Here is a 22,319-nt window from a genome sequence, read left to right as displayed (position 1 = left end):
GGGTTGGAGGGAAGGATAGGGACAGGGGTGGAAGCAGGGTTTGAATAATACAATGACTTGATATTTAAATGTTCTTGATATTTCAATTCTTATGGGGGGGGACCCTGATTTATTATAGGGGTGCCCAGTCCCCCCCTGTAATTGGAACCCTGGCTGAGGGTAAGGGTGGCCCCTGTACGGACATGTGCTTGACAGGGTCACAGTCCACTCATCTCCCAATAGAGGGAGAGGTCTAGTACACACTCAGGCCGTACAACAGACACATTTTTTGTGAGTTTGTCCGCACAACAATGTTTGCACAACAGTTGGTGTTAGGGGTGCAACATTCTGGTAACTTAGCCCCAAATTCCAAGGAAAAACAGGGCATTTTGGGAAGGTTATCAGAATGTTGAAACCCTGCCTAGTGGTATCTCCATAAGTACATCAGTTGTTCAACATGAGTGTGTAGCCTACTAGGCCAGAGAGAGGAGAAGGGAGAGAGGGAACAGAACGGTAGGTAGAGGTACATACATGGCCTCCACGAGGAGAATGCTTCATGTTATCCTTGGATCCGCATTTTGACTGTACGTGACTGAAGTCCAGCTTCTTGTTTAAAATCTGAATCTAGAGGAAATACAGAGATATAATGTGGCTATTTAAATGAGGATGAGGATGGATGCTAGGTTTATGTGTTATGGAAGGGACGTATAGGCACAGCATTAAGAGGACAGACAGATAGCTATGCATGAAGGCAGGACAACTGTTGATGATGATCAGAGGAGAGCTGGATGGAGATTCAGATGAAGGCTACATGTCTTAATAGTGATGATACAGTATGTCAGTAGATACAGAACACAGCAGGTAGGTGGAGTTCATGACCCGTTCTACCATTACATATAGGGCTGGTAGAACAGAGCATCAGACAGTGAGTGACCTTTGATAAATCAGAAACCAGAGTACTGTGAAATGAACTTCGGGTCAAAGGGGGACTTCATTTCCTGGCAAGATTTGACATGTCCCACTGGGCACATAAGTCAATTCAAAGTCTATTCCACGTTGGTTTAACGTAATTTAATTGAAATGACGTAGAAACAACATTGATTCAACCAGCGTGTGCCCAGCGGGGAGTTTGTGTTTGTTTCTTGTGTTTGACTATGTGCGTGTGTGTTTGACTGTGTGTTTGACTGTGCGTGTGCGTCTGCGTCTGCGTGCGTGCACGTGTGTGTGTGTGTGAATAAGAGGGATCTTGGTAGATGAAGGTACTGTATACCAGTTGGTCTTTGGCTGGCATGGGGGCCCACGTCACACTGTGTGCAGCAGACAGATATAAGGAGAGAGAGACCAGGCGAAGGAGCAATCTCCAGATCCACGACGGGCTGCGTTTGGGCTCTGTTGTGGTGGCCATTTGGCCCCTGCCTCTGTGTTGCTGATAGAAAAGCAGACAAATTATTGTTCTAACTAGATAGGGAGTCACTGTGCTGTAGATGGGATACTGTATAGGTTTTGCTACTGCTACTGGGCTGGTTGGAAGTACTGTCATGGGTTCTGCTATGCTTCAGGGATGGGATACTGTAGGTCTGACTGGTCTGTGTCCCAAATAGCAACCTATTTCCTATATAAGCTCTGGTAAAAAGTAATGCATACCACTTGGGATGCACACGTGGTCTGCTACTGGGCTGGTTGGAAGTACTGTCTGAGCTCTGCTATGCTACAGGACTGGGATACTACTGTAGGTCTGTTACTGCTACTGGCTGGTTGGAAGTACTGCATAGGTTCTGCGATGCTACAGGGCTGTGTATATGTATCAGGGCCTACTGAAGGCCCTAGAGCAGCCTGTAGGAGTAAATCCAAAATGGCAAACCCTATACTCTCTATAGTACATTATGTTTGACCAGTCTCTACGGGGCTCTGTTCAAAAGTAGTGCACTATATAGGAAACAGGGTGCCGTTTGAGATGCTGTCCTAGACAGCAGCACTGAGTCGTCTATGCTGGTCATTAGACCCGAAGCTACATGAAAGGTATCTTTCAGTTGAATGAAGAAATAGCTTCATATACAATATATCTTTCCCCAAAACAGACTGCATAAAGATGGAAGGCTGCAGGATACACAACCCTGAGAAAGGCTTATAAACTGGAACTTAGTACTAAAGATGAAGAGACATGATATGAGGAATTCAGAAGAGTAACAATGGCCACTCAAAGACAACAGACTAGGTGACACATTTGAGATGTAGGATACGTCAGCAGACAGGAAGAAGCAAGTGTTGGCGTTTAAAGGGTTTCAAGGCCCCTTTCAAATGCTGAAGGTAGCCCAACAATGTAAGAACATGAGGTGGTATCAGGTGAATTAAAAGATAACCAAAGCGTTCTGTTGTCTGGTAAAGTATATACAGACCTCCTGTTACCTGGACAAGAATCCAAGTCAAACAAGTTTATATACAAAATATTACTTTTTAACAAAAACAGTAGCCAACACCAGCGCAGGCAACAAAACAAGGGTTTATCCTCATCCATCCTAGCCAGAAATGAAATTAACTCAAATATTTTTAGACAGTGAACGCTTAAAATGAAATAGCCTACCACAATTCATAACATTAAGAACAAGAAATTACACTAAGATAGAAAATCTCCCCATTCTACCCTCTATTCCAGTAACTTCAAAATTATCATCATTATCATTATCAAAATGATTCATCAGCTTCTCCGACAATTGAACCACTTACGGACACATAGAGCCATTTCTAAGTTGCTGTCTAGGGTTGTGCTACTGAGACTGCTAAAGGATTCATCATACCTTCCGACTGCTTCGGAGCCATCGAGTCAAAAAAGCCAGAAAACAAACACCATCTCCTCAAAGGGGTGATTCATATTTAACAAAGTCTGTTAGAATCAGTCTGTTAGACTTAGGCACAGTCTGCATTCCAAATGGGCCCATAGGCTCTAGTCAAAAGTAGTGCACTATATAGGCAATAGGGTGTCATTTGAGGTGCAAATATTGAGTGGCTGGGAGACTTACAGCCTGGCAGCTGTGGCAACCCCATGCCCAGACAGTCACCCCTGGTTATGGGTTTACGTTGTCACTTCCTGTCACTGAGTACAGGGTTATGCTGTCACTTTCTGTTGGAACCCATGTCAGAGACACTTTCAGCCAGCCAGTCACCCGGGGGTTTAGTCTAGCTTGCCACGGTAATTATATAATCATGTAACTGACGGTTATGGATGGAGACAGTCAGGCAAATAAAATAACCGCCATAACTGTAAAAAATAAATAAATGTAACTTTACCCAAAAGCAGCAAAGTAAAAGTATGTTTGGTTTACATCTGACAGCCGATATAAGGAGAGAGGAGGCAAAGACGACAGGACGGCTGTGCATTCAAAATAATGACACGTGAGGTTGAGTCCGTTTCTGCGCTAACATGGACGCTCCTTGTTTTTAAGCGACGTAAGCCTATAGGCAACTGCACAGGAATGATGTTGGATTCTCTCAGACATTTCGAAAGGGAAAAATGCATCTGCATCTCAGTGCTAGAGGCATCACTACAGACATCCAGGTATCACAACCGGCCATGATTGGCAGTCCCATAGAGCGGCACACAATTGGCCCGGTGGAGGCCGTCATTGTAAATAACGATTTGTTCTTAACTGACTTGCCTAATTAAATAAAGGTTCAATTAAAAATGTATTATGGGAGGGTCCTCTTCAGACAGTCAACTCTCCTAACAAATCACTAGTTTGGGTAAACAGGGCTTAAAACGTGGGCAAGAATTGTGCTCATATTTAGCTAATGCAATAATAGCTATGGCAGTGACATCACTGGTGACGTGCTTCCCATTTTTGACTCGTCCTCTCTATCCCAACTGATGCCAGAACTTGTACAGACGTTTTAGCTGGAGCATTGATACATTGCTGGAAGCAAACCATCTGTCTAGAGACACTACCTTGTTTCAGCATGGGGCTGTAGCAAATGAGCCTTTGGTTGCCTAGGCAACGCATCCCATCTGGGAGGCTAGACAGGTAGAGGTGTTCCAGACCATTCTCTAGCATCGATGGTGAGCTACAGAGGTACCTGACAGAGAAAACACCCCCAAGCACTCATCCTTTTTCTGTCTCAGCCATTTGAAAAGCTCAGCTGCTACATCTAAATGGGACATTCCTCTCATTCCCCTCCTTTTAAAACCATGACCCAGCAAACAGAGACCAGACAGACAGACTGAGGGAGGACGGAGCTACAGTAACAAGGGAGCGACAGGCTATGAACATGAAGAGGAACACGAAAGACAGAGAGAGGGACAGAGGAGGGAGGAACAAGGTCTGAAAGGCTGGGAAGAAGCCCTGGAAAAGGAACTAGCAGATACAGCATCAGTCAAATACAATACAAGACTGAGGTAGAAAGGGAGGTAGAAACAGATCATAAGGAGGGAAAATGAAGGGAGGTTAAATAAGGAGAAGGAAGAAAAGAGAGAGGGAGGGAGGTTTGATACATCAGGTAACCAAAGGAGGGGCACTAACCTGTCCCCCCTTGGGCTGGTACTTGATGTTGTCTGTGGAGCCGATCTTGGACTTGATGTTCTTGAGGTCGGGAAGGGGCTGGTTAAGGATGCGGAGCTGTTTGGGAGTGGTAGCAGGTGACTTGGGAGGGGTGCGGAGCAGAGCCACCTTGAATTAATGAATTAATTAATTAGGACCTGAATTGCCAAATTATAAATAGCTTCCATGATAAACTATGGTCTCATTAGGAAAATAGATGTCTCAGTATGATCTCCTGAATAAATAAATGCTAAATAATTCAAATAAAATACAAATACAAATCCATACAACACCATTGCTTCCTTCCCAGCTCTATTGAACCGGTTACCTAGAGTGCCATTTCAGAGGTAGACTATACCTTCTTCTCCTGCAGCAGGCTTCGAGAACGGGGTGTGCCAGGGGTGAGAGGGGTCCCAGGTGTGCGGCAGGAGTAGCTATAGCTGGGAGGAGTCCCCGGGGAGATGGCTGTGGACCCTGGGGTGCGGGTTGTGGTGCACAGCGAACGGGAACGCATCGACTGTGTGCCTGGGTGTGGGGAGGTTACATAAAGGTTACAGAGGTCATATAGAGAGGTTACTCAAAGGTCAATCAGGTTGGGCATCTCTCAGCATTACTCTATCCTGGTCCCAGATTTATTTGTGCGGTTTTGTGTTGTCTAAGATCCATATGAGTTGGAAAGACAGCACAAACAGATCTGGGACCAGGCTTACATTACTGCACCAAACTATAGAAGTTGGTCAGATGAAGAGTGGATCAAAACAAACACAAATGCGATAAAACAATGTACTAAATAGAATGAAAGAGGTTAATGAAGCCCAAACTATAGGCTTACTACCATTGGGCACAGACATCAATTCAATGTCTATTCCACTTTAGGTCAATGTAATTTCATTTAAATGACGTGGAAACAACATTGATTCAATCAGTGTGTGCCCAGTGGTTAACTACCAAGGATGAGACATTCCAACTAGTCATCTCTTACTAAGGATGTGATATTGAACACACAGAGTTGAACTGGATGAGACTGGGTGAGACCATGTGAGACAAGATGAGAATAGCTGGGACACTGCAGGACTAGGTGAGACACTGCAGGACTAGGTGAAACCAGTTGGGATGAAGAGGGACCGAGTTAGACATGGATGAGACTGGATGGAACTGGATGAGATTGAGAGTTACTCTATACCTGTCCAACTAGGGGCGCGTCCTGTCCTATGCTCCGCCCTGACCTCTGTACTGAATGCTAGAGGAGAGGATGAGCGGTAGAGGATTAAACAGAGAGAAAGATAGAGACAGAGAGACAGGGCGAGAGACAGAGAGCGAGAGAGATAGGGCGAGAGACAGAGAGAGATAGGGCGAGGGAGAGAGAGAGCGAAAGAGAGAGAGAGATGGGGAGCGAGAGAGAGAGAGAGTGAGAGAGAGAAGATGAGAGAGAGGGCAAGAGAGAGAGAGGGCGAGAGAGAGAGAGAGAGAGAGGGGGGGGGGGGCGAGAGGGCGAAAGAGAGAGAGGGCGAGAAAGAGAGCGAGAGAGAGAGAGAGAGAGAGAGAGAGAGGGCGAGAGGGCGAAAGAGAGAGAGTGAGGGCGAGAGAGAGAGAGAGAGAGAGAGAGAGACAGAGAGGGCGAGAGAGAGAGAGAGAGAGAGATAGGGCGAGAGAGAGGGCGAGAGGGAGGGAGATGGGACAAGAGAAAGGGAAATAGGGCGAGGACGAGAGAAAGGTCAAGAGCAAAATCAAGAGAGGGAAAAAAAGGTGAGAGCCAGATCAAAAGAGAAAGAGAGAAGTAGAAAGAGAAAGAGAGAGGCAGAAAGAGAGATACCAGTGTATCAGGGTGAGGAGATTGTGGAGGAGGGCTCAGGAGAAGTGGCTTACACGTGGGTCTACGGGGTGCGGTAGAGCCGGAGCTGGTGATAGAGGTGGAGCTCTCCTCCTGGTCATGTGGTTGGTGGTGGATACGCCGGCTGAGGATAGAGGCAGGCCGCGGGACAGAAGCAGGCCGGGGCAGGGACGACCTTTTTGGGCTCTGCGAACCGCCATCCTGTCAGACACACACACACAAGCAGGCAGGCAGGCAGGCACACACACCCACACACACATGCAGGCAGGCACGCACGCAATGCACACACACACATTTAGCTTAGTATAGTAGTTACAGAAGTTAGCAGAGTGCCTAGCTTTATATATTCTTCTTCATACCCTGCCTTGAGAAAGTATTCATTGTTGTGTTACAGCCTGAATTGTTTACAAACAATACCCAATAATGACAAGTGAAAACATGTTTTTAGATACTTTTGCAAATGTACAGATACGTATATCTAACTTACACAAGTATTCACACAACTGAGTCAATACTTTGTAGAAGCACCTTTGGTCTGTTTCAGCTTAATACATCTGGATTTGGGGATTTATTTTCCCATTCTACACTTAGCTCTGCTAAGTTAGATGGGGAGCGGCGGTGAACAGCAATCTTCAAGTCTTTACAAAGATTTTCAAGTCTGGGCTTTGGCAGGGCCACACAAAGACTTTCACATTCTTGTTCTGAAGCCATTCCAGCATTGCTTTGACTGTATATTTGGGGTCACTATCCTGTTGGAACATAAATCTTCGCCCCTAGGGATGGTGTTAGACGGGTGATGAGCTATGCCTGGTTTTCCTCAGACATAGCACTTTGCATTCAGGCCAAAGAGTTCAATTTCTGTTTCATCAGACCACAGAATCTTTTGCGTGCCTTTTTGCAAACTCCAGGCGCGCCTTTTTCTCAGGAGTGACTTCTGTCTAGCCACTCTCCCGTAAAGCCCAGATTGGTGAAGTGCTGTAGAGACTTGTGCTTCTGGCAGGTTCTACCATCTCAGCCAAAGAACTCTGTAGTTCTGTCAGAGTGGTCACCTCCCTGACCAAGGTCCTTCTTGCTCAGTTGCTCAGTTTGGTCAGACGGCCAGTTCGAGTCTGGGTAGTTACGTATGTTTCCAATTTCCCAATGATGGAGAGCACTGTGCTCTTGGAAATGTTGAACTCTCTTTAAAAGTGGTCACCAACCTTCTCTGAGTCAAGATCACTTTCTAAGTCACAATGCAAGTCAAGATCTACCGCTCAGATTTTAAGATGAGTGAGATTAATAAATTGCATTTTTTTTACTGGACTGATTGCCTGCATCTGATGTTAAGTCTGAGGGGAGGGAGCAGCAGTGAGGCTGACTCACCATCCCTCTACTGAGAAAAGGGTATACAGTCTTCCAGCTGATGGCAAAACTCAAGTCGCACTCCATTATTTCTGCCTCTTGCACCAATTCATTTTGTTACTCCTATGACCAGAGAAAGTGAAATATTCCTCAATATTAAGAAAGACACAAGCCGCTAATAACAATAATAATGCAAGCTTATCGGAACACTTTGCTATGCTCATTCATTGCAGCTGGTTGTAGCGTGAGTGGAATTAGGGAGAACACACATTTTATGGCTTAGTAACAATTTAAACATGAACTTACTTATAAAACCAGCAGCTCTTTGCTGTATTCATTGAGTCTCTCTAGTCGTGGTTTCAAAAGTTGTGAAATATCACAGTATCAACTTTGCTGTGCGTTCAAAGCTTATTTTTACAGTCTATGGCTCGAGGAAACTGTGCAGACACAGTGATCTGAGCTATCTGATTGGCCAGCTGTAGGCCTACAGGTGCACTTGATTTGCTCTGCGGGCCTGTCGGGTAGGTGAAGTTCTACCATCAGACATTTAAAATGGTTCAAAATGGGAGCACTTTGCCTTCCTGGCACCAGGGCTGCTGAATCAAGTGCACCTACTGCCAACAACGTGAAAAAAAAATCATAAATAGGAACACAAGGTTAGGTTTTCCACATCAATGTCTGTTTCGACTAGGAATGCCTTGGAGATGGACCAGTCTATCTCGATCGACCGGTTGGTGACCACTGCTCTATTAAAAAATTATACCCTTCCCCAGATATATGTATGCCTCATCCCAATTCTATCTTTGAGATCTACGGACAGTTCCTTGGACTTCATGCTATAGTTTCTGCTCTGACATCCACTGTCAACTTTGGGACCTTACTTACAGGTAGGTGTGTTTCTTTGTCAAAAAAAGTATGTCAAAACATTTAAATTAGACCCAGGTGGACTCCAATCAAGTTGTAGCGACATCTCAAGGATGTGTCATAGCAAGTGTCATAGCAAAGGGGTCTGAATCCTTATGTAAATTACATATCTGTATCTTTCAATTTCAATACATTTGCTACAATTTCTAAAAACATGTTTTCACTTTGTCATTATGGGGTATTGTGTGTAGATGGTTGAGACAAAATCATTTATTTAAACCATTTTGAATTCAGGCTTTAAGAAAACAGAATTTGAATAAATCAAGGGGTATGAATAGTATTTGAAGGCACTGTATATTGTTTATTGTTATATATTATTGTATTCATTTACATATGTGAGATCAGTTGATCAGTTCAGGGCCATATGCTAACCTTACCGTGTATATCAGTCTGGGTAGTGTGGTAGAGTCACGAGGCCCACCTGAGGAGGGGCGGGGCCTATCAAGCTCCACCTCCCCCAGCAAGTTCTTTTTAGTGTGGGAGGAGCAGGACGAGTTAGGGCGGGGGGGCAGGAGGGTGACCACTCGCGTTTTACAGGTTGGGATCTTTGTTAATGGTGGTGACTGAGTTACAGACAGACAGATGGGAAGAGATGGGTGAGAGAGGGGGGATATGTGTGTGAGAGATGGGTGAGAGAGGGGGGGTATGTGTGGGAGAGATGGGTGAGAGAGTGGGGATATGTGTGTGAAAGATGGGTGAGAAACATAGGCTGCAAACCACAGAAGTCATCAGAGGACAAAAAACAATGAAAGTGGAACCAAAAGATGACATGTTGTTGAAAACCAACCAGATTTACACATACACTCCCCTACATATTTATTTGGACAGTGAAGCTAAACCTTTAAATTTGGCTCTATACTCCAGCATGTTGGATTTCAGATCAAATGTTTTCAATGAAGCGAAAGTACAGAATGTCACCTTTTATTTGAAGGCATTTTCATACATCACGGTTTTACCGTTTAGAAGTGAATGCACTTTATGTATTTAATCCCCCCATTTGAAGGTTTCATAAGTATTTGGACAAATTCACTGATAGTGTATAACATTTAGTCAAAAGTTTAGTATTGGTCCCATATTCCTAGCACACAATGACTACATCAAGCTTGTGACTCTACAAACTTGTTGGATGCATTTGTAGTTTGTTTTGGTTGTATTTCAGATTATGTTATGCCCAATAGATATTAATGGCAAATAATGGTTTGTGTCATTTTGAAGTTTGAGTCAAACAGGGAGATAGCCTACTACATGTACTCAATTGAACATGACGTTATTATGATAAGTGTGCTGTACTTACTGAGGCTCTGTCCCGAGACTGTCTAGCTACACTGAGGGGCCGACGACCTTCTGGTACACCCACTGAAGAGAGGAGGTGAGAGAAGAGGAGAGAGAAGGAGAGAGAGAAGAAGAGAGAGGATGCGAGAGAGAAGAGGAGAGAGGGAGACAGTGAGAGGTAGGAGGGGAGGGAGAGAGAGAGAGAGAGAGAGAGAGAGAGAGACAGAGAGAGAGAGGCAGAGAGAGAGAGAGAGAGAGAGAGAGAGATAGAGAAAATGGAAGTAGAGAAGGAGGAGAAAGAAAAAGCAAATGAGATAGAGAAGAGTGAAGGACAGAGGAGAGAGAGAGAGAGAAATACAGAGACGGTCTACAGTTAGACATGTGACTGAAAAGTTAGGTTTTCATTGTGATAACCAAATTTCATTTTTTTTTATGTAAATGACATGTTATAGAAACTTACCCCAAACAGCAAATCACTTCCTCATCCTCGTTGTGTAGTATTGCAGCCCTGAAAAAACTTGAACAAGGGCTTCAAAAACACCCAAATATGTTTTTTTTAAACCGCAAAGCTCTCAGTATAGTGATCCAGGTCTTTATATGTTGTACACATGGAATTTTGTCATTCCGAACTTTATCTGCAATGTTATATTCAATTTTGTTGCGACTCGAGCGTTCATTCTACAGGTAAATGCCAAAATAAAGGAAACACTGGAGTAAATAAGGGATACAAAGTATATTGAAAGCATGGGTTGCTTCCACACAGGAAGTTACAGACACATGTAGAATCTATACCAAGATGCATTGAAGCTGTTCTGGCGACTCGTGGTGGCCCAACGCACTATCAAGACACGTTATGTTGGTGTTTCCTTTATTTTGGCAATTACCTGTAGCAGCAGACTACACGGAGAATGGAGCAGCTGGATATGGGAAACATCTGGAGTTGCTCAAAACAAAATAAAACATTACAGATAAGTATTAGCCACCAGAAAAGACAGAACAAATATTAGAGAAAATATGGTTAAACTCAAATATACTAATTGGTTAAAAAAATATATATATATTTTGGGAAAGTTTTTTTTTAAATGGTTTTATCTTAATAAATTATATTATAAATAGGACTGGTGGAGTTATGTCACACATGCAGCTAACAAAAATATATGGAAATGTCTGCTCTATTCAAAATTATAACCAATTAATTGCAGCATTACTCCAAAAATGGAAGAGGCAAGTGGAAGGGGGAGAAGTTAAGGGACTTGTCTAACGGCCCTGCATTAAAGACCAAAATTGGTTGAAGAAAATTGTGCTAAATAAAAAATATACCAGTTTCATTTAAGGACCAAACATTGACAGCAGTGCCATACAGCTAAATAGTTGGGAAGAGATTTTCGATGTACCCATTCCATGGCACATGGTTTATGAACAAATACACTTAACGACACTGGAGTCAAAATTCTGTTTTACAATTTAAATTACTTATATAGAATTCTTGCAACCAATAGAATGTTATACAGTGGCAAGAAAAGTTTGTGAACCCTTTGGAATAACCTGGATTTCTGCATAAATTGGTCATGAAATGTAATCTTATTTTCATCTAAGTCAACAGTAGACAAACACAGTCTGCTTAAACTTATAACACACAAACAATTATATGTTTTCATGTCTTTATTGAACACACCGTGTAAACATTCAGAGTGCAAAAAAGTATGTGAAACCTTGGATTTAATAACTGGTTGACCCTCCTTTGGCAGCAATAACCTCAACCAAAAGTTTTCTGCAGGTCAAGAGGAATTTTGGACCATTCCTCTTTATAAATCTGTTTCAGTTCAGCAATGTTCTTGGGATGTCTGGTGTGAACAGCTCTCTTGAGATCGTGCCATAGCATCTCAATCGGGTTGAGGTCAGGACTCTGATTGGGCAACTCCAGAAGGTTATTTTCTTCTGTTGAAGCCATTTTGTTATTGATTTACTTCCCTGTTCTGGGTCGTTGTGCTGTTGCATCACCCAACTTCCCAGACAGATAACATTACATTCTCCTTTCAAAATGTCTTTCAATTCATTTTTCCGTTGATGATAGCAAGCTGTCCAGGCCCTGAGGCAGCAAAGCAGCCCCAGACCATGATGCTCCCTCCACTATACTTTACAGTTGGGATGAGGTTTTGATGTTGGTGTACTGTGCCTTTTTTTCTCCACACATAGTGCTGTATGTTCCTTCCAAACAACACAACTTTAGTTTAATCTGTCCACAGAATATTTAGCCAGTAGCGCTGTGGAATATCCAGGTGCTCTTTTGCGAACTTCAGACGTGCAGCATTGTTTTTTTGGACAGCAGTGACTTCTTCCGTGGTGTCCTCACATGACCACCAATCTTGTTCAGTGTTTTACGTATCGTAGACTCATCAGCAGATATGTTAGCTTGTTCCAGAGATTTCTGTAAGTCTTTAGGTGTCACTCTAGGATTCTTCGTAACCTCATTGAGCATTCTGCTCTGTGCTCTTGCAGTCATCTTTGCAGTACGGCCACTCCTAGGGAGAGTAGCAACAGTGCTGAACTTTCTCCATTTATAGACAATTTGTCTTACCGTGGACAGATGAACATCAAGGCTTTTGAAGATACTTTTGTAACCCTTTCCAGGTTTATGCTAGTCAAATAATTCTTAATCTTAGGTTTTCTGAGATCTCTTTTGTTTGAGGCATAGTCCACAGCAGGCAATGCTTCTTGTGAATAACAAACTCAAATTTTGCGAGTGTTTTTTATAGGGCAGGGAAGCTCTAACCAACATCTCCAATCTCCTCATTGATTGGACTCCAGGTTAGCTGACTCCTGACTCCAATTAACTTTTGGAGAAGTCATTAGCCTTGGGGTTCACATACTTTTTCCAACGTACACTGTGAATGTTTAAATTATGTATTAAATAAAGACAAGAAAAATACAATAATTTGTGTGTTATTAGTTTAAGGACAATGTGTTTGCCTATTGTTGTGACTTAGATGAAGATCAGATCAAATTGTATGACCAATTTATGCAGAAATCCAGGTAATTCCAAAGGGTTCACATACTTTTTCTTGCCACTGTATACATGGGGGATACAACCATCCTAAGAGACAGAATCATTAGAACACTTGTTATGGTACTGCCCATATGTAGCTTGTTTTTAGTCGCAGGTTCAGGAATGGCTGAAGAATTACAACATTTACCTGGAGCTAAAATCTGCAATCACTATACTGAGAGCTTTGCCGTTTCTAAAATGACATATTTTGTTCATGTGTTTTTGGGGCCCCAATACTACACATCAAGGATGAGGAAGTGATTTCCTGTTTAGGGTACGTTTCTCAAAATCATGTGACATCACATAAAAGAGGTCTGGACATTTCTATAACATACAAATAGATATCTGGTTGTAAAAAAAGAAAACTACTCCTTTAAACATTACAACAGAATGACAGCAACACAACAAAACTCTCCCACACGCACACAACAGCTGTGGCTGAAGCACGCCACCCACTCTACAGCCTGTACAAACACAATCTAACTGACTATTGGACAAACAGTTACCCCTCTTCTGTCAACAACTAAGGAAAACTTTGTGAGAGGTAATTTAGCCCTAAATCGGGTACAGTACTGTATAATTACACTGTATTACTGTATACAATGAGGGAATTGGCTGAGACCCTATTCAAGCTGTTAGAGAAAAGGTCTGTCTCCAATGCTTTGGAAGAAAATCATACAGAATACAGTATTTTGCACTACATAAGTGCACCTCCCATCCCACCCTCTATCTCACCCCCTGAACGATTTAATTAGGGCAATGCAGCAATTTAGAAAGATTCTGGAATAGTAGAGAGTGACTTAGAGTTACAGTGTCAGTCAAAAGTTTGGACACACTTACTCATTCAAGGGTTTTTCTTTATTTTTACTATTTTCTACATTGTAGAATAATAGTGGAGACATCAGCACTATGAAATAACACATATGGAATCATGTAGTAAGCAAAAAAAAGTGTTAAACAAATAGATTTTAGATTTTAGATTCTTCAAAGTAGCCACCCTTATGGTAGTAAGTGCCAGGTGCACCGGTTTAAGTGTGTCAAGAACTGCAACGTGGCTGGGTTTTTCAAACACAACAGTTTCCTGTGTGTATGAAGAATGGTCCACCACCCAAAGGACATCCAGACAACTTGTCACAACTGTGGGAAGCACTGGAGTCAGGGCCAGCATCCCTGTGTAAAGCTTTTCCGGCACCTGGTAGAGTCCATGCCCCGACGAAGTAAGGCTGTTCTGAAGGCAAACGGGGAGCAACTCAAGTGTTCCTAATGTTTTGTACACTCAGTGAATATCTCTATTGTAGAATATCTGTGTCAGATGTGGTACACCAATATCTGAGAGCTGCCAAACTACCAGTTGCTTGGCAACCACTACAGTTTTTAGGTGTAAGTTTAATTGGCTGTGGTTACATCCTAAATGGCACCCTGTTCACTAGGGGCTCTGGTCAAAAGTAGTGTACTATATAGGGAATATGGTGCCATTTGGGACTAATACTGTCCTGCTCTGGGGAAATGCTGGGAGAACACACTTATTTCACTGTAGTTCTTTCACAGCAAACAAGTTGCAATCATTACAAAGGTTAAAAAGAGACCGATAAAGTTAGGCGAGAGGGTAAGAGATAGAGAATCTGTTAAATACAGAGAGAAAGAGAGAAAAATGTACACAAACAGTTGAAGTCAGAAGTTACACCAAATACATTTCAACTAAATTTTTCCTAATTCCTGACATTCAATACTAGTAAAAATGTATTGTCTTAAGTCAGTTAGGATCCCCACTTTATTTTAAGAATGTGAAATGTCAGAATAATAGTAGCGCAAATGATTTATTTCAGCTTTTATTTATTTCATCACATTCCCAGTGGGTCAGACGTATATACACTAAATTAGTATTTGGTAGCATTGCCTTTAAATTGTTTAACTTGGGTCAAACGTTTCGGTTAGCCTTCCACAAGCTACCCACAATAAGTTGGGTGAATTTTGGCCCATTCCTCCTGACAGAGCTGGTGTAACAGTCAGGTTTGTAGGCCTCCTTGTTCGCACACGCTTTTTCAGTTCTGCCCACAAGTTCTCTATAGGCGTGAGGTCAGGGCTTTATGATGGCCACTACAATACCTTGACTTTGTTGTCCTTATGCCCTTTTGCCACAACTTTGGAAGTATGCTTGGGGTCATTGTCCATTTGGAAGACTCATTTGCGACCAAGCTTTTACTTCCTGATTGATGTCTTGAGATGTTGCTTTAATATATCCACATAATTTTCCCTCCTCATGTGGCCATCTATTTTGTGAAGTGCACCAGTCCCTCCTGCAGCAAGCACCCCCATAACATGATGCTGCCACCCCCCATGTTTCAAGGTTGGGATGGTGTTCTTCGGCTTGCAAGCTTCCCCTTTTTTACTCCAAACATAACAATGGTTATTATGGTCAAACAGTTATTTTTTTGTTTCATCAGACCAGAGGAAATTTCTCCAAAAAGTACAATCTTTGTCCCCATGTGCAGTTGCAAACCGTAGTCTGGCTTTTTTATGGCAGTTCTGGAGCAGTGCCTTCTTCCTTGCTGAGCGGCCTTTCTGGTTATGTCGACATAGGACTTGTTTTACTGTGGATATAGATACTTTTGTACCTGTTTCCTCCAGCATCTTCACAAGGTCCTTTGCTGTTGTTCTGGGATTGATTTGCACTTTTCACACAAAGGTACATTCATCTACAGGAGACAGAACGTGTCTCCTTCCTGAGCGATATGATGGCTGCATGGTCCCATGGTGATTATACTTGCGTACTGTTGTTTGTACAGATGTTGTTGTTTGTACCTTTAGGCGTTTGGAAATTGCTCCCAAGGATGAACCAGACTTGTGGAGGTCTACAATTTTTTTTCTGAGGTCTTGGCTGATTTCTTTTGATTTTCCCGTGATGTCAAACAGAGACACTGAGTTTGAAGTTAGGCCTTGAAATACATCTACAGGTACACCTCCAATTGACTCAAATGATGTCAATTAGCCTATCAGAAGCTTCTAAAGCCATGACATCATTTTTCCGAAGCTGTTTAAAGGCACAGTCAACCTAGTGTATGTAAACTTCTGACCCACTGGAATTGTGATACAGTGACTTATAAGTGAAATAATCAGTCTGTAAACAATTGTTGGAAAAAATGACTTGTGTCATACACGAAGTAGATGTCCTAACTGACTTGCCAAAACTATAGTTTGTTAACAAGAAATTTGAGGATTGGTTGAAAAACCAGTTTTAATGACTCCAACCTAAGTGTATGTAAACTTCCAACTTCAACTGTAACTCTGAAGCAGTAACATTAAATTACCAAACGAACCATCTCCCAGAAAAGAGAAACCCAGAATGAACATGGGAGCTGAGGAGAAGAAAGATGCAATTCAAAGTAAATAGCAAATAATAAAAGAAATCCAAAAAGTTGAGCGACTGACTGTTCACAACAAGCACATTTGAAAAATGAAGTCAAGTGAAAAATGTATAACAAATGAGTTTATTCTAATAAAATGCAAACACTGAACATGACAAATTAACTAACAAATGAGACAGAATAAACAAAATTAGATTAACAAAATAATTTAGCAAAATATAACAAAAATATATGCTTTAAACAACTGTAAGGATGAGGTTAATGTCAAGTACTTTGTGAAACTGCTGATGTAAAAATGGCTTTATTAATACATTTGATTTATTGATGAGATGAGAATGTTGATATTTGCAGCCACTTTGCAGATGCCTCCCTGGCCCAGCCAGCGGGACTGCATTCCAAATGGCACCCTATTTCCTATTTAGTGAGCTACTTTTGACCATGTCCTACAGGCCCTATAGAGAATAGGGTGCCATTTGGGACGAAACCCAGGAGTGGTTGGTCACCTGTAGGTTTCCTCCTAGCACAGGGGTGGGGTTGGGGCTGGGCGGGACTTGGGTGTCGGACCGCAGTAGGCTTTAACACACTCTTCCGGGATGGAGAGGAGCGCGTCTCTGCTTTCTTAGTCAGCTCAGTCTTCTTGTTCACGGCTAGGAGAAGGATGAGGTAGAGACATAGTCAAAGAGAAAAAAGGAAGAATGTACAAGTAGCATCAGAAGGAAGAGTGAGAGATAGTCAAAGAGAGAAAATGAAGGAAAGGACATAGTGTGGCAAGAAAGGCTCTCTGAATGCCAGTTAACATTCATCTGAGATCTTAAAGGCTTTTAAAGATGATAATATTTGACAATTAGAATGAAAGAGAATAACAAAATCTGTCAATTAATAATATATAACTACAAAGAACTATATAGAAATGTTATTAATTATTGGTTTCCCAGACACATATCCAGCCTTGTTCTGGACTATAAAGCTATTTCAATCGAGATTCTCCACTGAAGTATCTGGGAATCTGGCCCTCTAGAGTAACAAACTGAAAGGAGATCTACACCACTTCAAATCAAAGAGAATTTAATCATCTGTCAATTAATAATGTATAACTACAAATCATTTACAAAAATTAAATAAATAGAGTAACAAAATGATTTGGAGAGATACTGTAGTTCTGAACCTTTTTTCTTCTTGATGTCTTCCCTGGGGATACAGACAGTCTCCTTGCGGACGGGTTTACGTTCAGGGGTGGAGACGCACCCCTCGCGCCCCCTCACACGCCCGCTTTTAGCCTTGGGCTTCACTGGCTGCTTTTCCTGCTTCTGCTGCTGGAGAGTCTTGTACTTCTTGACTGGTGGGGCTGGGACCCGGTCGGCTGTCAGGGGCTCGATCTGCTCGGCAGCCATGCTCATGTCATCATCCACATCGACAGTGGAGAGATCTAGGTACAAAACAGACATGGTAAGGTCATCATCATGCAGTAGTACTATGGACACAACACAAAATATGGCCATAACACTCATAAACTGGATAAAACAGTGTTGATGTGTAATTTTGTTATCATGATGAAATATGAAGTCTCCACTGTGAAAATATTGTAATAAACATGAACAGGTATCAGATCCATATATTTCAAGAAACTAGGCGTTTATCCCATGTCCCTACTTCAAAAAGAGGCATTACTTGGGTGCGATGAGCCAAGTAAAGCCTCCCCCCGGCCAAACCCTCCCGTAACCCAGACGACACTGGGCCAATCATGGCCGGTTGTGATACAGCCTGGGATCGAACCCAGGTCTGTAGATGCAGTGCCTTGGACCGCTGCACCACTCAGGAGGTGTATTTTTTTATATAGTGTGTGTTTACTACAGATAGTAATGTGAAGAACAACATGACTAAGATATCAGATTAGGATATAGGCCAAGGACTAGATAAAGTGTATTTTTAAGACTACTTTTTGCTACTACATTCACCACTTTTAGTCTTGAAATCTTTGGTTGTTTCCTACACTGTGCATCCTTAAAGGACATGGGAGGAGCTACTGCTTAAGAGGTGTGAACGATGCTAAATGGGTGTAGACAAAGAAGAGCTCTCCAGTAGGTGTACCAAACATTAACGGGCCATTTTGTCAAAAGTGAGGTAACAAATTTATCAACTTTCAAAGCAGAATGACTTTCCCATTGTTCCTCAACTGCAGTGTATGATATACAATTTTGTAGCTCTGAGTCTCTACTTTTATCCAATGTAAAAAACACCATTACAAATGTTGCTACATTGGACCGAATCGAGACGGTCACATATTGACTATACTATTGCATTTCTCTAACCACTGATTATATTATTATTTGTGGTCATTAAACATGTAATTTATCTGTCATTGAAACATGTATTATTGGATTATAACAGAGAGAAATCTCACCTTGAGTATCGACCCAAGAGCTGTCTAGGATGGAGTCGTCCATGGTGGTCTCGTCTCTGTCGTAGCTCTCTGTCTGTCCCTCGGTCTCCAACTGCACCTCCTTCTCTGGGGAGGCCTGCAACTCCTTCTCAAGGACCTCCTCTGAGACATCCCCCACCTCCTCTAGACTAGCTGCCTCCATGATCTCCACCTCCTGGGACTCCTCCTCCTCCTCCTCTGGTGTCTCAGGCTCGGGCGGAGCGGAAAACCGCACGCTGTGTCCTGGCTCCTCACCCTCTTCGATGGTCTGGACTACAGTGATGAAGTCATCTTCTACAGTCACCACTGACTCTATGGCAGCTCTGGGTTCTGGAACATCAATCACCGCTGCTCCTGCCCCTGCCAGAACTTTGCTATCTTCCTCCTCCTCTTCCTCCTTGTTTGTCATTCTATCCTTCTCAACCTCCTCTTCTTTCTCTACAGGCATTGATGGTTTTATCTTTATCATGATTTCATCTGGTTCCACTGCCTGCTCTGTATCCTCCTCCTCCCCCTCTACCTTTTTATTTTCTTCCATGGTCCTCTCTTTGACCTCTACAACCTGCTCCTTCAGCTCCTCTTTGCTAACTTTCTCGTCATCTTCTTCTGTGGTGCTCACACCACAACCTGACACAGATGGAGACGTCGTCATAACGTCAATCTTTGTTGGCGTTGTCTGACCTCCCGTCTGTTTAGGTTTCTCTATTTCCATAACTGAAACATTTTCTTCTTCTGTGGTGCTCACACCATCACCTGACACAGAGGGAGACGTCACCATGACGTCAATCTTTGTTGGCGTTGTCTGACCTCCCGTCTGTTTAGGTTTCTCTATTTCCATAACTGGAACATTTTCTTCTTCTGGGGTGCTCACAACACCACCTGACACAGATGGAGAAGTCACCATGATGTCAACCTTGGTTGGTGTTGTCTGACCTCCATTCTGTTTAGGTTTCTCTATTTCCGTAACTGGAACCTTGTCTTCTTCTGTGGTGCTCACACCATCACCTGACACAGAGGGAGACGTCACCATGACGTTAAGCTTTGTTGGTGTTGTCTGACCTCCCGTCTGTTTAGGTTTCTCTGTCTCCGTAATTGAAATCTTGTCTTCTTCTGTGGTGCTCACACCATCAACTGACACAGACGGAGAAGTCACCATGATGTCAACCTTGGTTGGTGTTGTCTGACCTCCCGTCTGTTTAGGTTTCTCTATTTCCATAACTGGAACCTTGTCTTCTTCTGTGGTGCTCACACCATCACCTGACACAGATGGAGAAGTTACCATGATGTCAACCTTGGTTGGTGTTGTCTGACCTCCCGTCTGTTTAGGTTTCTCTATTTCCATAACTGGAACCTTGTCTTCTTCTGTGGTGCTCACACCATCACCTGACACAGATGGAGAAGTCACCATGATGTCAACCTTCGTTGGCGTTGTCTGACCTCCATTCTGTTTAGGTTTCTCTGTCTCCATAACAGGAACCGTGTCTTCTTCTGTGGCGCTTACACCATCACCTGACACAGATGGAGACGTTGCCATGACGTCAAGCTTTGTTGGTGTTGTCTGACCTCCTGTCTGCTTAGGTTTCTCTGTCTCCGTAACTAAAACCTTGTCTTCTTCTGTGATGCTCGAACCACCAACTGACACAGATGGAGACATCACCATGATGTCAACCTTCTTTGGCGTTGTCTGACCTCCCGTCTGTTTAAGTTTCTCTGTCTCCGTAACTGAAACATTGTCTTCTTCTGTGGTACTCTCCACAGAGGAGGCTGGGGAGGGCCTAACGGGCCTGCCGATCCTGTCCTTGGCAACTCCAGTCAGTTGGTAGACGTCTTCAGCATCCACCTCCTCGTATGCCTCCTGGTGCACCAGGAACTTGTCCTTCACTTTCTCCCTGAGCTCCTGCAGCTCCCGCTCCTCCTCCATGCTCAGGGGCCTGTCCTCCATCTCCAGCCGGCGGATCTGCCTCTCATAGGCAGCCATCTCAGCATCTGTCTCGGGTCCGTTGTCTCCTAGCTTCTCCTCCTCTTCCAGGGTAACCGTCACTGTAGGAGTTACAAAGGACTCGGCTGACTTCACAGCTGAAGCTGGTTTATCTTTTTGGTTTTCCATGGAAGCATTTTCATGGCTGATCTTTTTGTTGTCTTTTTCCTCTGAAGCTGAATCCTTCTGTCCCATTTGTTTGGTTTCTTCTTTTTCTTTGGAACCGGCGCTCTCAGCTAACTGACTGGTCTTCTCGTCTTCGGCTAGTTTGTCTCTGGCATCGATTTTCAGTTTCTCCTCCACCATCTTTTCCTCCAGAGCCATAGGGGTAAAGCGCTGGGGCGGGGAGTCAATGGGACTATGGAGGTCAGCAGGGGAAGGCATGGGCCCTGAGTACTCACTGAACACACAGTAACCCAACTCCTCCAGCTGGCTCTCACTCTTGGCAAGACTCTGGTTCTGACTCTGGTCCCCCAGAACCAGGTTAGCCAGGGAGTCGCTGCCAAGGACTTGGGCGTCCACAGGGACAGACTTCCTCCTCATGATCTCAGGGTCAGTGTTCTCAGAAGCCAGTCTAGACCTGCTTCCCGCAAGGTCCAGCATTTCAGGTAGGTCAGGAGCCATGACTGTCCCGTTTTTGTAGTAGTATTTGGGTGGGAAGGGTGATTCTGGGGACTCTGACCCCTGGGGGCTGGTCTTTTCACCAGGGGTCTCTGTTGCTGTGTTGTGGGGAGGAGATGAAGAGTCGGACGTGACTGAGGCTGCCGTCTCCAGGATCAGGGGACGGAAGGGTGGTGGCTCCTTCTCCACAGATGGGGTGGTGACTGGGAGATTGGCAGACTCCTCCAGACTGCCGCTGGTAAAAGACATGATATCCGTGGCCAGTGGGGAGAAGTTTCTAGGTCGTCCATGACCACTGGGATCCATCGATCCAATCGTAATGTTGAGAGAGTAGCTTCTTTGATCCAGGGCCAGCTTCCCAGGAGACAGCCTACATTCGTTACTCCTGTCCAGGGCCGGTAAGGTCTCCTTTTGATCTCCCATCGTGTCTGATTTCTCCTCCACTGACTGTGTTTGTGCCAGCATGCTGTAGTTGATCTCAAGGGGTGACGGAACTGTTGGGGAACTGCTCCCTAAGACCTTCTCTTTTCCTGCGGTGCTCAGTTCATAATAACCTTCTGCTTGAACCCCCTTGGATCCCTCGTCTGGCTTCAGGGCCGAAGTCTCGAAATAAGCTGACATGCCCGATTTGTCTTTGTTAGAGTCAGATGGGACCCCTTGTCCTTGACCTTGGTCTCCAGCTGTAGTGAACCCAGACCCTGAATCCGTCGTGAGGTTACTGGACTCAACCTCCGTCGTGAGGTTACTGGACTCAAGCTGCTTCTCTGAGACTGTTTTAGGTTCATCCAGTATAGACATTTTGCTAAGCTCTTTGGCTTGGCTCTGGCTGTTTGAAGGTAAAGGGGACAGAGAAGGGGAAGGGGAAGCCATGTCCGTTTTGGGGATCAGGGGTGCTGCTGTGTGGTCCCTGCTGAGGAAAGCTGGACTCTCTTGTTCAGTGAAGTCTGGGCTGAGGGATCCACTCCTCTCGCTGTCTGGTTTGTCCGTGTCCATCTTCAAGGCTGTAAGTTAAAG

At 43.7% G+C, this 22,319-nt stretch overlaps 1 protein-coding gene across 23 annotated transcripts in view; it reads right to left on the bottom strand.

Moving 5' to 3' along the window:
- Positions 1-22,319, bottom strand: part of LOC110501784 (microtubule-associated protein 2) — a 176,245-nt gene that overhangs the window by 10,771 nt on the left and 143,155 nt on the right. For 12 of the 23 annotated variants that reach the window (XM_036959146.1, XM_036959147.1, XM_036959150.1 and 9 more), the window contains 10 exons: positions 18,689-22,306; positions 17,453-17,713; positions 16,791-16,934; positions 9,899-9,960; positions 8,982-9,167; positions 6,375-6,540; positions 5,692-5,748; positions 4,867-5,033; positions 4,491-4,637; positions 511-603 (listed from right to left, as the gene is read on the bottom strand). In XM_036959146.1, the coding sequence (XP_036815041.1) occupies positions 511-603; positions 4,491-4,637; positions 4,867-5,033; positions 5,692-5,748; positions 6,375-6,540; positions 8,982-9,167; positions 9,899-9,960; positions 16,791-16,934; positions 17,453-17,713; positions 18,689-22,306 (4,901 nt within the window). The remainder of the gene's footprint in view (positions 1-510; positions 604-4,490; positions 4,638-4,866; positions 5,034-5,691; positions 5,749-6,374; positions 6,541-8,981; positions 9,168-9,898; positions 9,961-16,790; positions 16,935-17,452; positions 17,714-18,688; positions 22,307-22,319) is intronic. The other 11 variants (XM_036959144.1, XM_036959152.1, XM_036959153.1 and 8 more) reach the window with 7 other exon arrangements.

Source organism: Oncorhynchus mykiss, chromosome 22 (assembly GCF_013265735.2).
Source record: "Oncorhynchus mykiss isolate Arlee chromosome 22, USDA_OmykA_1.1, whole genome shotgun sequence".
Taxonomy (NCBI): Eukaryota; Metazoa; Chordata; class Actinopteri; order Salmoniformes; family Salmonidae; genus Oncorhynchus; species Oncorhynchus mykiss.
The sequence above is the reverse complement of the archived record's forward strand: the minus strand, read 5'-3'. Positions and strand labels throughout refer to the sequence as shown.